General features: G+C 33.3%; 1 protein-coding gene across 1 annotated transcript in view; it reads left to right on the top strand.

The window, feature by feature from the left end:
- Nucleotides 1–17,129, top strand: part of LOC111062199 (facilitated trehalose transporter Tret1) — an 88,798-nt gene that overhangs the window by 11,859 nt on the left and 59,810 nt on the right. The window contains exon 2 of the mRNA XM_039440809.1: nt 11,342–11,546. Coding sequence (XP_039296743.1) covers nt 11,533–11,546 — 14 coding nt within the window. The 5' untranslated portion in view covers nt 11,342–11,532. The remainder of the gene's footprint in view (nt 1–11,341; nt 11,547–17,129) is intronic.

The following is a 17,129-nucleotide window of genomic DNA, read 5'->3' as shown; positions in this document are numbered from 1 at the left end:
GGAGAAGAAGAAGACGAAGACGAAGAAGAAGAAGGAGAAGGAATAGGAGGAAAAATTAAAATTAGAATTCGGAGAACTTGATTGAGTGGTGTTTGATAAAGTCCACGTTATAATGACAGTGGAGAAAGATATAAGAACAGCGTTGACTATTCACTGCCTTCCATAGAGAGTAGCTGATACCGGTATATCCGATGTAATATTAATTGTTCAATGTTTCAATTTAATGAGTTGAGTAGTTGAGATGTGATGATGCGTCATTCGTGAATCTCCTATCCCCTACGTGTATAAGCCAGTTATTTCCTTTATAATAATGATTAAAGACTAGAAGGTAACCCGTACTCCGCATGGGTCCATTTTGAAACTTGACAACCTGAAAACTTGACGTGTTGAAATCTTGAATAATTGAAAATAGGCCTATAACCATCCTCAGTAAATAAAGAATCTAAATGCAGAATTTCAAGTTAATCAGTTGAGTAGTTGAGACGTGATGATGCGTCAAACATAATTTTCCTATCCCGTGCATGCAGACTATAACCAGTTCTTTCCTTTATTGCAGTATAGATGAGTGAAAATTCTAACAAAGGAAGGTGGCATATACTGATCAATAGAACTGTAAATTGGAACGAAGAAGAAAAGTAATATAATATCATAGAGAAACGATAGCATTAGTAGATATCCCGTGGTATAGGGCGTTTATGTCGCAACTTTTACTGTTATCCCAAGCCGATAGTTCACTTAGTTCTTTCCTATGCAGCTGTGTGATGCTGGTAGTCTCTCAAATTGTGCCGTTCATACACTATCAACCCAACAAAACAGTGAAAATTGACAATAATCGACAGTAATCGGCTTGAGATAACAGAGAAAGTTGCGACATAAATTCCCTATACCATGGGATATCTACTTGCGCTATTGTTTCTCTATGCCAATATCCTCTTCATATGCGCTCCACATATCAGCCACAAATTTGAGTAACAGAAATATCTGTAAAAATGGGTAAATTTAGAAGTCTGCCATAGCATGACGGATAAAAGTCTTTATTTATTTTTTTAAAAGTTATCAAGAAAGATTAGATCATTGAAATGCATATTACCCGTATATCTATACTATAATAAAGAAAAGAACTGGCTTATACACGTAGGGGATAGGAAATTCACGAATGACGCATCATCACGTCTCAACTACTTAACTCATTAACTTGAAATTTCGCATATAGATTTTTAATTCACCGAGGATTGTTATAGACCTATTTTCAATTCTTCAAGATTTCATTACATCATGCTTTCAGTTTGTCAAGTTTTGAAACAGACCCTTGCGGAGCACGGGTTACCTGCTAGTGAAAAATAAATCGACCAACACGAAAATGTATTTTTTTAGCGATAGATTAGAGATTGGAATGCAAAAAGAAATTTGAACTACGCAGTTCCTTCAAACTTGAAACTACATTTTAGAAACTTTATGTTTAGTTCTAAAACTATCATTCTTCCTTTATTTTTGTCTTCTCACTCCTCTCTTTCTTTCTTTCCAATTCTTACTACCTCTTCTTCTTCTTCGGCTCTTTTTCTAAAATGCTTCCTCTCCGAACGTTTTGAAAATATTAAAACTGTGGCATGGTTTTTGTACAAGTTCCAAAACAGCAGACAATAAAACGTTTTTATTGAACTTTGTTTTTTAACAGCTACTGTCTACTTATTGTATTTTTCTTCTTCTTCTTCTTCTTCTTCTTCTTCATCTCCATCTTATTTATAGCTCAGCACATCTTTAATATTATGTTGTTTACATTCCACACAATTTGACCTCGCAGCTTCGCAGTTTTGAAAGATTTGACAATTTATATGCGCAAAAAACAACCTTGTATAGTGTCACATATGGACTAGAATATATATTTCTCATTCTCACACTTTCGTTAGTATATATTTACTCTTGGAAACACACAGTAGTGATATATATGCTTGCTAGACACATAGTAATTGAGTATATTATTTACTATCACGTAACCCGTGCTTCGCAAGGGTCTCATTAAAAACTTGACTAACTGAAAAATTGAAGTTACGAAATCGTGAAGAATTGAGAATAGGCCTATAACCATCCTTGGTAAATTAAGAATCTATATGCTAAATTATAAGTTAATTAGTTGAGTAGTTGAGACGTGATGATGCGTCATTCGTGAACTCCCTATAGTGAGGTCCACGTTATAATGACAGTATTTGATTTACTTTGGTTCTGCTATCCTTGTCATTCGACAAAGCCGGTTGTACTATCCTTTTCTAGGTGCACAACGATGTCAATTATGTTCTTGAGAATATAGAAATATAATTAATTAATGCAGAGAATCGGCATCGCTATTCTTTTATCTTTATCCACTGCCATTATAACGTGGACCACACTATAGCCCGTACTTGTATAAGCCAATTCTATCCTTTATTACATCATAGATAATAATATATTATGGAATGTCCTACATTTAGAAATCTATTATTCACAGTATATAATTTGGATTTTTGTTTAATAATAATTATTATTTATTATTTGTTTGTGAGACACATAGTAATATTCACTCTCGGGTGATAAATAGTTATAAATATTTCATTTCTAGTAGGGACCACGTTATGATGACAGTGGGGAAAGATAGAGGAACAACGTTGCCGATCCTCTGTCTTGTCAATGCCTATAGACAGTAGCTGATACAAGTTTATTGATTTGATATAACCTGTCCATTCTAGTGTAAAATAATCAATTGTATTTTATTAAGCATGTATTTTCATAATTGAGATTATATATTTTGTTGATTTATTATTAAATTTTCATTCTTAGAGGACGTCTGTTGCCAGACAGAGCAATGCGAGAAAGGAATAGCGCTATCCGCTTTGTTGAATGATAGACAAAGGATAGCAACACCAATGTTATTCAAATACTTCCATTATAAAGTAGAATTCACTTTATTGTTATTTTGTGAATAAAGTTGTTGTAAACGCCAGCTGAATAAATAGATCTATAGCCTACCTAGTATAATAAAGGAAAGAACTGGCTTATACGCGTAGGGGATAGGAAATTCACGAATGACGCATCATCACGTCTCAACTACTCAACTCATTAACTTGAAATTTTGCATACAGATTCTTAAATAACCAAGGATGGTTTATAGGCCTATTTCAAATTCTTCAAAATTTCAGTTTGTCATGTTTTTACTTTCCTTGCCCTATTACCATTGGTAAGGAAAGTATTGCTTTCCGAAAAAGAATTAAGGTACCCACATTTCCAAATTTCTATTCGTTTCAAGGTCCCCTGAGTCCAAAAAAGTGGTTTTTGGGTATTGTCTGTATGTATGTATGTGTGTGTGTGTGTGTGTGTGTGTGTGTGTGTGTGTGTGTGTGTGTGTGTGTGTGTGTGTGTGTGTGTGGTGTGTGTGTGTGTGTGTGTGTGTGTGTATGTGCGTCTGTGTACACGATATCTTATCTCCCAATTAACGGAATGACTTGAAATTTGGAACTTGAGGTCCTTCCCCTATAAGGATCCGACACGAACAATTTCAATGGAATGCAATTCAATATGGCGGCTAAAATGGTGAAAATGTTGTCAAAAACAGGGTTTTTCGCGATTTTCTCGAAAACGGCTCAAACGATTCTGATTAAATTTATACCTAAAATAGTCATTGATAAGCTCTATCAACTGCCACAAGTCCCATATCTGTAAAAATTTCAGGAGCTCCGCCCCATCCATGCAAAGTTTGATTTTAGATTCCCAATTATCAGGCTTTGGATACAAAAAATTCCAAGTGGTAAAGATTGAGCATGAAAATCTCTTCAATCAATGTTCAGTAACATTTTCTCCTAAAATTGAAAATAAGCTTGAAATTCGAGAAAATGTTATTATTTCAATTACAAACTGTTGGCAACTGTTGATTCTATTAAATCATTCACTATGAAGAGATAGCAGACTTCGTGTGTCTCCAGCCTTATTGTCCTGTCACCAGCTGGCTTGGATCTTTGAATAATAGACTTGAGATGCGCGAGTACACTAGCAACAGGTGATCAATTTTCATAACGGCAAGGAAAGTAGTATGAGTGCGCCAAACCAGATTTTTTAAAATATATGTCCCTTGAAAAGCACGGTTTACCTGATAGTAAATAATAGATTCATCTAAGTTTAGATCATGAATAAGTAATCGATTTTTATTTATTATTTTTGAATCGTCTCAGCTCCCAAAAATGTATAGGCCTGAAATGAGATCTTGAAAACTACAGTCAAATAATAGTGAAGTCCACTTTATAATGCCAGTGTTTGATTAGCAATGGTACTGCTATCCTTGTCTACCATTTACAAAGCGGATAGCGCTATCTCTTTCTCGCTTTGCTCTGTTGTTTTCTAACAATGTAGAATTAATAAATTAATTGACAAAGTATTTAATTTTGATTATAAAAAACTAGTAGTTCAATGAACAGTAGAACTCACGCAGTATTCTCATCCACAAGTACCTGATTGAAACAATACACCTTATGGAAATACAGCAATAGACTGGCTTCTCCACACATCTGTGTAATAACTTCTCAGCTGATTTATGATGAATAATACTATAGTCTGATTTTTACTCTAATATTGGCGTATGAAGGAGGCTCCTTTTTCCTTTTATATTATCCTTGAAATGCAAATTTTCAAAAACCTTGTTTATACGTCGACGCGCAATTAAAAAAGGAACATAACTGTAAAATTTCATGAAAATCTATTACCGCGTTTCGCCGTAAATGCGCAACATATAAACATAAATATAAACATTCAAACATCTAAACATTCAAACATTTCAACATATAAGCATTTAAACATTCAAACATTTAAACATTTGAACATTTAAACATTTGAACATTTAAACATTTAAACATTTAAACATTTAAACATTTAAACATTTAAACATTTAACATTTAACATTTAACATTAAACATTTATACATTTAAACATTTAAACATTTATACATTAAATTATTTAAACATTTCAACATTCAAACATTTAATCATTCAAACATTTAAACATTTAAACATCAAATCATTTAATCATTTAAACATTTAAACATTTAAACATTTAAACATTTACATTCAAACATTTAAAATTTAAACATTCAAACATTTAAACATTAACATTCAACATTTAAACATTTAAACATTTAAACATTTAAACATTTAAACTTTAAACATTTAAACATTTAAACATTGAACATTTAAACATTTAAACTTTAAACATTTAAACATTTAAACATTTAAACATTTAAACATTTAAACATTTAAACATTTAAACATTTAAACATTTAACATTTAAACATTTAACATTTAAACATTTAAACATTTAAACATTTAAACATTCAAACATTTAAACTTTAAACATTTAAACATTTAAACATTTATAAATTAAAACATTCAAACATTTAACATTCAAACATTCAAACATTTAAACATTTAAACATTTGAACATTTGAACATTTGAACATTTAAACATTTAAACATTTAAACATCTAACATTTAAACATTTAACATTCAAACATTAACATCAAATCATTTAAACATTTAAACATTTGAACATTTGAACATTTGAACATTTAAACATTTAAACATTTAAACATCTAACATTTAAACATTTAACATTCAAACATTAACATCAAATCATTTAAAACATTAAACATTTAACATTTAAACATTTAAACATTTAACATTTAAACTTTAAACATTTAACATTTAAACATTTAAACATTTAAACATTTAAACATTTACATTTAAACATTTAAACATTTAAACTTTAAACATTAACATTTAAACATTTAAACATTTAAACATTTAAACATTTAACATTTAAACATTTAAACATTAAACATTTAAACATTTAAACATTTAAACATTTAAACATTTAAACATTTAAACATTTAAACATTTAAACATTTAAACATTTAAACATTTAAACATTTAAACATTTAAACATTAAAATTTAAACATTTAAACATTTAAACATTTAAACATTTAACATTTAAACATTTAAACATTTAAACATTTAAACATTTAAACATTTAAACATTTAAACATTAAACATTTAAACATTTAAACATTTAAACATTTAAACATTTAACATTTAACATTTAAACATTTAAACATTAAACATTTAACATTTAAACATTTAACATTTAAACATTTAAAATTTAAACATTTAAACATTTAAACATTTAAACATTTAAACATTTAAACATTAAACATAAACATTTAAACATTTAAACATTAAACATTTAAACATTTAAACATTTAAACATTTAAACATTTAAACATTTAAACATTTAAACATTTAAACATTTAAACATTTGAACATTCAAACATTCAAACATTTAAACATTCAACATTTAAACATGCAAACATTTAACATTGAGAGAAATGCCAAACCGTCGACTTGAATCTTAGACCTCACTTCGCTCGGTCAATAATTTCGAAATCATTGAAAAATATAATTTATTTCTTGATAAAATATAATTGATTATTTTAAACGAGAATAATGATAGACCAATAATAAACTTGTATCAGTTAACGACTATAGAAGGCACTGACAATACAGATGATCGGCAACGTTGTTCTTCTATCCTATCTTTCTCCACTGCCATTAAAACATGGAGCTCACTATGGAGTAGAAAACGTAAACATTGCAATTTCTCAATGACTAATTACTCTATCAACCTATTTACTTACTGTTTTCTGCCTCGTGTGGCAAGTGACGACGCCATATTGGCAACGAGCCAAAAATTCCAACTGAAAAAACTGAAATATTGTGACGTAGAAGCAGTCATAATGTTCCAAGTTTTACAGAAGTGGTCTGTTTATTTTAGTAGGTTAGTAACTTGTTATGCTGTCACGAGAAGAGGAGAATAAAGAAGAGAAGAAGAAGAAGAAGAAGAAGAAGAAGAAGAAGAAGAAGAAGATGATGATAATGATGATAATGATGATGATCCTATGACTAGGACAGTATCTCAGCCTCAATTAAATTTTATTTGTAATTCAATTAGTTAATTCGGTTGAATAGTTCATGGGAATATTTAGGTAATTAGTAATTAATTTGAATAGCTATTAAGTGACTGACAAGGATATATGGTATGAGTCAGACCCATTATCTAATAAATCTTATCTTTGTTCCTATAGTGAGGTCCACGTTATACTGGCAGTGTTCGATTGGCAATGGTATTGCTATCCTTGTCTATCATTCTACAAAGCGGATAGAGCTATCTCTTTCTCGCTTTGCTCTGTTGCCTGATCGTCTCTTAACAATGTAGAATTAATAAACAATTAACATGCTATCCTTGTCTATCATTCTACAAAGCTGATAGCGCTATCTCTTTATTGGTTTGCTCTGTTGCAAGATCGTCTTTTAACAATGTAGAACTAATAATCTATTAACAAAATATCCAATCTTAATTATGAAGATTCATCATGAAATTATTGAAGATAAAATTTCTTTCTCAATAAATTATGATTGATTATTTTAGACGAGAATCAACATTTAGTATTAGGCTACATGAATAAACCTGTATCAGTTACCGTCCACAGAAGGCATTGACAAGACAGAGGATCGGCAACGTTGTTATCCTATCTTTCTCCACTGCCATTATAACGTGGACCTCAATATAGGTAGACAGACGTCTATATAGTGAGATTCAATTAAAATGGCAGAATTCCTTATAAAAAACAGTGATAATTCTCTTCTTTTATGTATTCTTCTTCTTAATTCTTCTGCTTCTGGTCTTTAGTAGTATTCTTCGTCTTATTATTTTTTTTTTCTTCTTATTGGTTCGAGTATTTTCTTTTAGTTTTATGTATTCTTCTTATTATTCTTCGCTCTTCTTCTTCGTCTTCTTCTTTCTTCTTCTGATTCTTCGTATCTTATTCGTAGCTGGTCTATCATTATTCGTCTCTTCTTCGTCGATTATTCTTGCTTATTCTAGTGATTATTCGGCTTATTCGTATGCTTATTAGTCTTCTTCTATCTTCGTATTCTTGATTATTATTCTTCTTGTCTGCTTGATTCGTCTTCTTCTTATTATTCTGGTTCTTCTTACTTCGTCTCGCTTCGTCTTCTTGCATTCTTTATTATTCTTATTCGTCTTCTGGTTATCTAATTCTAAAATCACTCAGACTCATTTTCACCCGATCCTCTTATTCCTCCTAATCTTCTATCTTGTCCTCAGCCTTCCCTTCTTATCTGGTTCTTTCCTCCTACTCACCGTCTTCTTAGTCTTCTTTCTTCTAATTTTTCCCTTTCCTCTTTTACCTCTCCTATCCTCTTTATATTTTATCCATACATCTTGTCCTCCTCCCGCTACCATTCCTATTATTTCTCCTCCTCCTCCTCTTTCTTATTATTCTATTATCTTCCTCTTCTCCTTCTTTTCATTCACCTTGACCTTCCCCTCCTCCACTTCCTCATCATCCTCATTCTCCTCCTCCTCCTCCTTCTCCTCCTGCTCCTCCTCCTCATTATCATACTTCTCCTCCTCCTCCTCCTCATCCTTTTCCTCTTCCTTCTCCTCCTCCTCCTCCTCCTTTTCTTCTTCTCCCTCTTCTTCTTCTTCTTCATCTTCTTCTCCTTTTCCTTCTTACAATAAAATTAAATAAATACAATAAAATTAAAATGTATCTTATCTATTATGTTGTCAGTAATCTGATAACTATAGTGAGGTCCTTGTTATAATGACAGTGGATAAAGATGGAACAATAGCGATGCCGATTCTCTGAATTAATTAATTATATTTCTACACTGTCAAAAACATACTTGGCATCGTTGTGGACCTAGAAAAGGATAGTAGTACTACATGCTTTGTCGAATGATAGACAAGGATAGCAAAACCAAAGTTGAACAAATAATGTCATTATAACGTGGACCTCACTATACACTAATTTTTAAATTAGAGCAGAGAATAGCTAACATAACACAGTGTTCCAAGCTACGGTTAAGTAATTCTAATTAATCCGTATAATTGCAATTAACTCTTCAATTCGTTTGTTTTGATTGATGTAACTGGATGTAAACAAAAACATTGGACGGGCAAAGATGTAGCAGCTGTAGTAGAAGGAGAAAAAGTAAAAGGAGGTGAAGAGAAGAAGGATGGAGAGGAGGAGGAGAAGGATGAGGAGGAAAAGGAGGAGGAAGAGGACAAGGTGAAGGAGAAGAAGGAGAAGAGAAAGAAGTGGAAGGAGAAGGAGGAGGAGGAAGAGGAGGAGGAGGAGGAGGGGAAGAAGAAGAAGAAGAAGAAGAAGAAGAAGTGGGAATGGTAGAGGGAGGAGGACAAGATGTATGGAGAAAAATAGAAAGCAGGAAAAGGAGAGGAAGTAAAAGAGGAAAAAGGAAAATTGTAAGAAAAATTAGAAGAAAGAAGATTAAGAAGACGGTGAGGAGGAGGAAAAGAAGAATAAGAAGAAGAGGCCGCAGAAGAAGAAGAAGAAGAAGAAGAAGGAGAAGAAAACCACTTGTTTGAACATTGTTCTTATCGTTCGAAACTGTATGAACAGATAAAAAACGGTTTGAAAGATAATGCATGCAAACAAAAATGGTGTTACTTCAGAATTGAATGCAAGAATCAACAACATAATACAGAAATTTCTCTACATATTTTTGTGAATTTTATCCTCATCAAATCAACAAAATATTATCTATTTGAATAATATCTCCATTATTTTTATCTTGGTTTCAAATGAAATAATTATTATAAAAGTTTATGGTTTTGTTGGTCTTGTATTTGGAAGTAAATAATTTATCAGATAAATTCAAAATTCCGGTTGATGCATTTTTTTGGACTTGAAATTGTGTGTAAATAAATTTTGAACTCTACATAACCTCTGGGCTGTTTACATCAAACTAGTAGGTAACCCGTGCGCCGCATGGAACTATTTCAAAACTTGATAATCTGGAATCATGACGTAATGGAATCTTGGAGGATTGAAAATAGACCTATAACCATTCTCGGATAATAAAGAATCAATATGCGAAATGTTGAGTTAATCAGTTGAGTAGTTGAGACGTGATGATGCGTCATTCGTGAATTTCCTATCCTGTACATGAATAAAGAAGACATCTTCTCGAATAAGAATGTGTTCTCTATTCACCTCTAGTAAAAACCATTTTTTTACTACAAAAATCTGGTGTAGCGCACTCACACAACTTTCCTTGCCGTTATGAAGATTGATCACCTGATGCTAGTGTTCCCGCGCATCTCAAGTCTACTTATAAACAAAGATCTCAGCCAACTGGTGACAGGACAATAACGCTGGGAACATACGAGCTCTGCTATCTCTTCATAGTATAATGAATAATCTAATAGAATCAACAGTTGCCAACAGTTTGCAATTGGATAATCTCATTTTCTCGAATTTCGAGCTTATTTTCAATTTTAGGTCAAAACGTTACTGAACATTAATTGTAGAGATTTTCATGCTGAATCTTTTCAACTTGAATTTCCTTGTTTAAATTGTATCTGAAGCCTGATAATTGAAAATCTAAAATCAAACTTTGCATAGATGGGGCGGAGCTCCTGAAATTTTTACAGATATGGGACTTGTGGCAGTTGATAGAGCTTATCAATGACTATTCGAGGTATAAATTTAATCAAAATCGTTGGAGCCGTTTTCGAGAAAAACTCGAAAAACCCTGTTTTTGACAACATTTTCTCCAATTTAGCCGCCATTTTGAATTGCATTTCAACGAAATTATTCGTGTCGGATCCTTGTATTGTGAGGACCTTAAGTTTCGAATTTCAAGTCATTCCGTTAATTAGGAGATGAGATATCGTGTACACAGACGCACATACACTCATACACACACAACACAACACACACAACAAACACAACACAACACACACACACACACACACACACACACACACACACACACCACACACACACACACATACAGCCCAATACCCAAAAACCACTTTTTTGGACTCAGGGGACCTTGAAACGTATAGAAATATAGAAATTGGGTACCTTAATTTTTTTCGGAAAGAAATACTTTCCTTACCTATGGTAATAGGGCAAGGAAAGTAAAAAGTGTTTATATTTTGAATTATCAAAGAGAATTATTGATGTGAAGCTAACTTAAATGACACAAAGAGTAATTCAATGCCAAACACACAAATTTTATTCCATAATAATATTCTTACATTTGTATTATAATGACAGATTGGATTTTTCCTGCCAATTCTCTATCATATTCAGTTCTTTCCTCTATTATATAGATTAAGGTTGAATTTGGGTAAATGCCTGCTTTGTCTGCTTACACCTGAATTGTATCTATTGTCTAGAAATAAATGAATAAAATGTTTTCTTTTTTGTTGCAGGCCCTCCACGAATGACAGACTTCAGTTGGAAACTACTTTTGAAAAAATGACTAGAAATATTTCATAAAATGACTCTTTGACATAAGTGATACCACCAGCACCCTATCTGCCTTCGTGTAACTTCGGGAAACATCGGGAAAGTTCAGAAAAACCATCGGAAAACTCAAGATGTCGCAGCTTCTTTAGATCACATGGAGCAGATGAGGTAATTAATATTCAAATCAAAATATTTTTAAAATAGGAAATTCGAATAAAAGTTTTAAGAAATCAATTGAGAAAATTATAAATTCTTTTCGACACTGTCTTGAAAATGGAATAATAACTGAAATTAGCAAGGTCACTTACTAATATGGGACACTAACTTAGATCCAGTTTCTAGGATAATCATTAGAGGTTAGATCTAATGAATCATTAAACCTATATCTTAAATATAGACTACATATAAGATAAGATAGAATAAGAAGATATCCCATGGTTTTTAGAATTCATTCAAAGTTTGGAAGTTTTGTATCAAATTATTGGTGTTGAGTATCAAGTTGAGATGATACTGTATCTTATTATGTTGATACTGTCACATATGCGATGATACAGTATCATATGCGGTGATACTGTATCTTTTTTGGAGATACTGTAACATATGCAGTGATACTGTATCATTTTTGGTGATACTGTATCATTTTTGGTGATACTAGTGGTTCTATGAACAGTAGACATCGCGCATTTATAAATCACAGCCTCTTCTTGTACTGTCCATCAGAGTAAATCCCGTCTATATGTCGTGTCGGCGAGATATCGGTGTGAAAACGGCTTATGGCTGTTGGGGTTGGTGTATCAAAAATGCTAACATGAAGGACCGGTCTCCGAGCTCAGGATATAGCTAAGTTCTAGACTTTGAACAGCTGGGGTCAGAATATTGGCTTTCTGAAACGGGGCGTAACACGGACATACACAACTAGCGCCCAGCGGTCTAATGGGAGTGATACATGGCTCCGATACACACGTACACTGTTTACGTCGTGACGTCATCACTGCCAGTCACATTATTTGTCTGTCTCTCTCTCACACACTCTCTCTCTCTCTCTCTCTCTCTCTCTCTCTCTCTCTCTCTCTCTCTCTCTCTCTCTCTCTCTCTCTCTCTGGAAGTGATAACGGTATATAAACTTTCCGACAACCATCTGCTTTATAACTTCTTATTCGACCTTAAAAGTGTTACATTGATTTATCTCGACTTGTGACGAATTTTGAAATCATGAATACATCGAATTTCCAGCTCTGACAGTATGTTGAAAAGGTTGACGACCGGGAATCCCCCGGTTGTTCAAAGCCACACCACCCCATCAACTTCTCGATAATTAGCACATATTGACTCTTTCAGGCTGTCACCATGAGTGAGAAAATGAACAGTGTTGAATGTTTGCTACGCTGAGTGACGGAGGTTCAAAATTATTAGTGTTTGAAGGTTTCAAGTATTCAAAAAATATATCTTTACCCATCACCCACATTGTCTTTGTCATTAAAACAAAATTCAGAAATGGAAAGTCAAAACATTAGAATTAATGATTGAGACGATGTGTCTGCTAGAACCAATTTGACAGATATTATTCATTGAAGATGATTGGATCTTAATTCAAATTCAAAATCAAATTCAAATCTATTTATTCCACACTCATAACTAAATATACGTACATGAATCAAACAGAGCTCAACATGACAATACAATCCAACCAAAGTGTAATAAATAATAAACGGTGAGTGAAAAAACCACTGGCATAAGATGACTCTTGTTCGCCAGTGGGAGTAGGAGATGAAATTATAATACGCTTAACCTGATTTAAATTGATTTAGCACAGAAGCAAATATTTTTACAGAATAGTAAATTATGAAACAAAGAATCAAAACAAAATTCACAACAAAAAAATTAAAAAATTCTCTCGAGTATCTTAATATACTATATAACTATGGTACTACTCACTTATTCATAAAATAGTGATCCATAAATACAGTGTAAACAGGGTATATGGAACGCATTTCATGGTAAATGGGAAGAGGGAAAATCATAATATTCTTATAAAAAACCAAAAATTCACAAAATATTTAAATTGAAAATAAAAAATTTTATTAAAATTTTAATGAATGATTGTTCGTACAATCATGGTCTAGCCCAATCTTTCAATATCAATTAGAATGTAATTATAGGATGGAAATATGTATCTCATTAACTTGGCTGATATGTTGTCATAATACACTAATGTTTTGCTTGAAGCTTCCTTAGGATACTGTAGTGAATTTAAATTTCGCTCCCTCAGTCGGGGAACGTGATGTCGGCTGCTAGTAAATGCGAAATGGCATCACTGGTGATGACGTCACGGACGTTCACTTTGTTACGTTCAATCTGTGAGTGGCCAAACACATTCTCACCGCTGGGCGCAAGTTGCACATTCCCCAATAGCACTACCTCCGTAAACAAAGCCATAGTGAATGACAGGTGGTTGATGGTGACGTCAGCACAGGTAGGGCTCCTACACCAATGAAAACACTAGCTGATATAGATCAGCTGAAATCAATCACCAATTTTTATTAGTGTAGGAACCCTACCTGTGCTGACGTCACACGAATGCACTACGGCTTTGTTTACGGGGGTATTGGGCATAGTCGTAGTTTTTATGATAACCTTTATTTTCTCATTTCTATGATTGGAAACGTTTCTCCTTGACGAAATGAAACATTCCTAAATAATTTAAAATAGCTGAAACTTTACACTATTTTCTCTTTATTTTATTTTGTGTTCAATTTTCTGTTTTTTTGAAATTTTATTTAAACATGGACTACGACTACGCCCTGTTTCGGGAAGTCAATTTTTTGACTCCAGCTGCTTAAAGTCCAGAAGTTAGCTAAATCCCGAGATCGGAAACCGATAAGAATCTTGATTTCTGATTCAAGATTTGCAGTCTGTTTATTGTCAACTGACAGGTCTTGTGTGCTCCGCAAGCGTCTGTTCAAAACTTGGCGTGATGAAATCTTGAAGAATTGAAAATAGGCCTATAACCATCCTCGGTGAATAAAGAATCTATATGCAAAATGTCAAGTTAATGAGTTGAGTAGTTGAGACGTGATGATGCGTCATTAGTGAATTTCCTTTCCCGTACGTGTATAAACCAGTTCTTTCCTTTATTAGTATACATATTATCAACATTATCTCTTGTACTAAGGTCATTTACTGCTATGCAATAATATCACGTGACTGGAAATAAGAAGTAAAACGAATCTCTCAAGACAATAATAATTCCCTCACATTCAAGAAGTCTTGAACAATAAATCACAGATTTCCAGTTCTATTGCAAATGAGGAAGAAGATTTCACTGCAAAGAAATAAATAAGAGGATTTATAATATATCACTGAACTGTATGCAGGTACCCTGCAGGTAATAAGATGACAAGTAGAAATATTCCTGTATTTCTTCTTTTTTTTCAAAAAAACATCTGGATTTTTCGTGACTTATAAGGCTCCAAAGGTATGTGCGCGCGTGAAATGAAACTGTGGAGGAGGAGGAGGATGAGGAGGAGGAGGATGAGGAGGTGGTGGAGTTGGTGGAGGAGAAGGAGAGGTAGGTGGAGAACGAGGAGAAGGAGAAGGAGGTGGAGGAGAAGGAGTAGATGAAGGAGGAGGAGGAGGAGTGAAGGTGGATGAGGAGGGGGGTAGGTGGTGAAGGGGGAGGAGGAGGAGAAGGAGGAGTAGATGGAGGAGGAGGAGGAGGAGCAGGAAGAGGAGTTGAAGGAGGAGGAGAAGACGAAAAAGAAGAAGAAAAGGAGGAAGGAGAAGAAGAAGTAAAAAAGAAAAGGAGAGGTATGAGGAGAAGAAGGAGAAGATAATTGGGAGGAGGAGGGGAAGGGGAAGAAGAAGAAGATGAAGGAGATGGTGGAGGAGCATGAGTGGCAGGAGGAGAGGAGGAGGAGGAGGAGGAGGAGGATGACGAAGAGGGGTAGGTGGAGAAGGAGGAGGGGGAGGAGGAGCAGGAAGAGGAGTTGGGGAAGGAGGAGGAGAAGACGAAAAAGAAGAAGAAGAGGAGGAAGAAGAAGAAGAAGAGGTAGAAGAAGAAGAAAAGGAAGAAGAAGGAGTAAAAGAAGAAAAGGAGTGGTAGGAGGAGAAGAAGATAATTGAGAGGAGGAGGAGATGAAGAAGAAGAAGAAGATGGTGGAGGAGCAAGAGTGGGAGGTGTAGGAGACAGAGAAGATAATAGTGAAGAATAAGAGGAACAGAATTGTAGGAAAGTCGAAAAATTAATAAAAGAGGGACAAGAGAAAGAGCAATTACGAAAGAGAAAAAAGAAATACATTAAATAGAAACTTTCGCAGAACTGTGCATTAAGCACGTACGATTTGCTTTGCAAAGGGAAATTTAAATAATATTTGACTTGAATCTCTATATCTTCCCGTTCATGAAATCATGATAATTATGACATGATGATCCACGTAGCTTTCAAGTGAATTACAAGTTTGTCAAGTTACAATGATCACTCATTATTATCTGGTGAAATGTTCTATCGATATTCAATTATTTTTACAAATTTATATAATAAATCATTCAGAATAACACAGCTCACACAAAAGTACCACATGCTTAAGCTGGGTTTACACCGAAGCTATCAACAAAATATTAATAACTTAATCCTTAAAGATTCTATTAGATTGAACGGAATTTGACAAACTCATATGTTCATCATGGTTATGATAAGTTATGTTCAATCTATTATAATTTATAATGATAAGTTATTAACATTTTTTATTATATATTATTATTATTATTATATTATTATATTTATTATATATATTATTATATTTGTGTTGTGTGAAGCCACAAATTCTGAGCGGTGCTCAAGTGGCATACAACATGTCATTTTTAGAATGGAGTCACATGAATGCTCTAAAACACTCCTCAATGGTATAAAGACAAGCCTCTACCAGTGTCCTAATTATCTTTGATACGAATAACTTATAGCTGCTACACAACCTTATATCCTCTGGAATACAATTAAAACACTTGAGTCCTGAATAGTACGGTCCCTTTTCGAGAAGAGTCAGTCTATGGATAGGGAACTGGAATAATCCTGTATTTTTACCTCGTGTTTCATAAGTATGACAAATTCTGTTAGCATTAAAAATATTTTTGTTTTTGAAGACAAACGAAACAACTTCAAGGAAGTATATTATAGAACTGTAATCCGTAAGTAGTCGGAACTTTTGAATCTTGAAATCACTGATCAAACTGTCGTCTCAAGTCTAGATTATCTATATATATTATATATATAAAAGCGAAATGGCACTCACTCACTGACTGACTGGCTCACTCACTCGCAGATCTAAAAATCTACACCGGACCAAAAACGTTCAAATTTGGTAGGTATGTTCAGTTGGCCCTTTAGAGGCGCACTAAGAAATCTTTTGGCAATATTTTAACTCTAAGGGTGGTTTTTAAGGGTTTAAAGTTCTTTTAGCATTTATATTCTTCTTATTCCAATATCTTAAAATTATAATTGTAATGTCCATACCATAATGTTAATATAGAACTATAATCTAGAGAGAGTACCTCTTCGAAACAGTTGTTCTGGTAACTAAATTAAAAATTTTGTCAGGTTGGCATAAAGTTGAGTTGACTTTTTCAGGTTGGCACCAAGTTGAAGATTGAAATGCATTTACCGCGGAAAAATTGATTGGGCACTGCTACTTCAATCAGAGCTATTCCTGGGAATATTATATTACTAGCCGTCAGGCTCGCTTCGCTCGCCATATA

The sequence above is a fragment of the Nilaparvata lugens genome, chromosome 14 (assembly GCF_014356525.2).
Source record: "Nilaparvata lugens isolate BPH chromosome 14, ASM1435652v1, whole genome shotgun sequence".
In the NCBI taxonomy this organism is placed as follows: domain Eukaryota; kingdom Metazoa; phylum Arthropoda; class Insecta; order Hemiptera; family Delphacidae; genus Nilaparvata; species Nilaparvata lugens.
The sequence above is the reverse complement of the archived record's forward strand: the minus strand, read 5'-3'. Positions and strand labels throughout refer to the sequence as shown.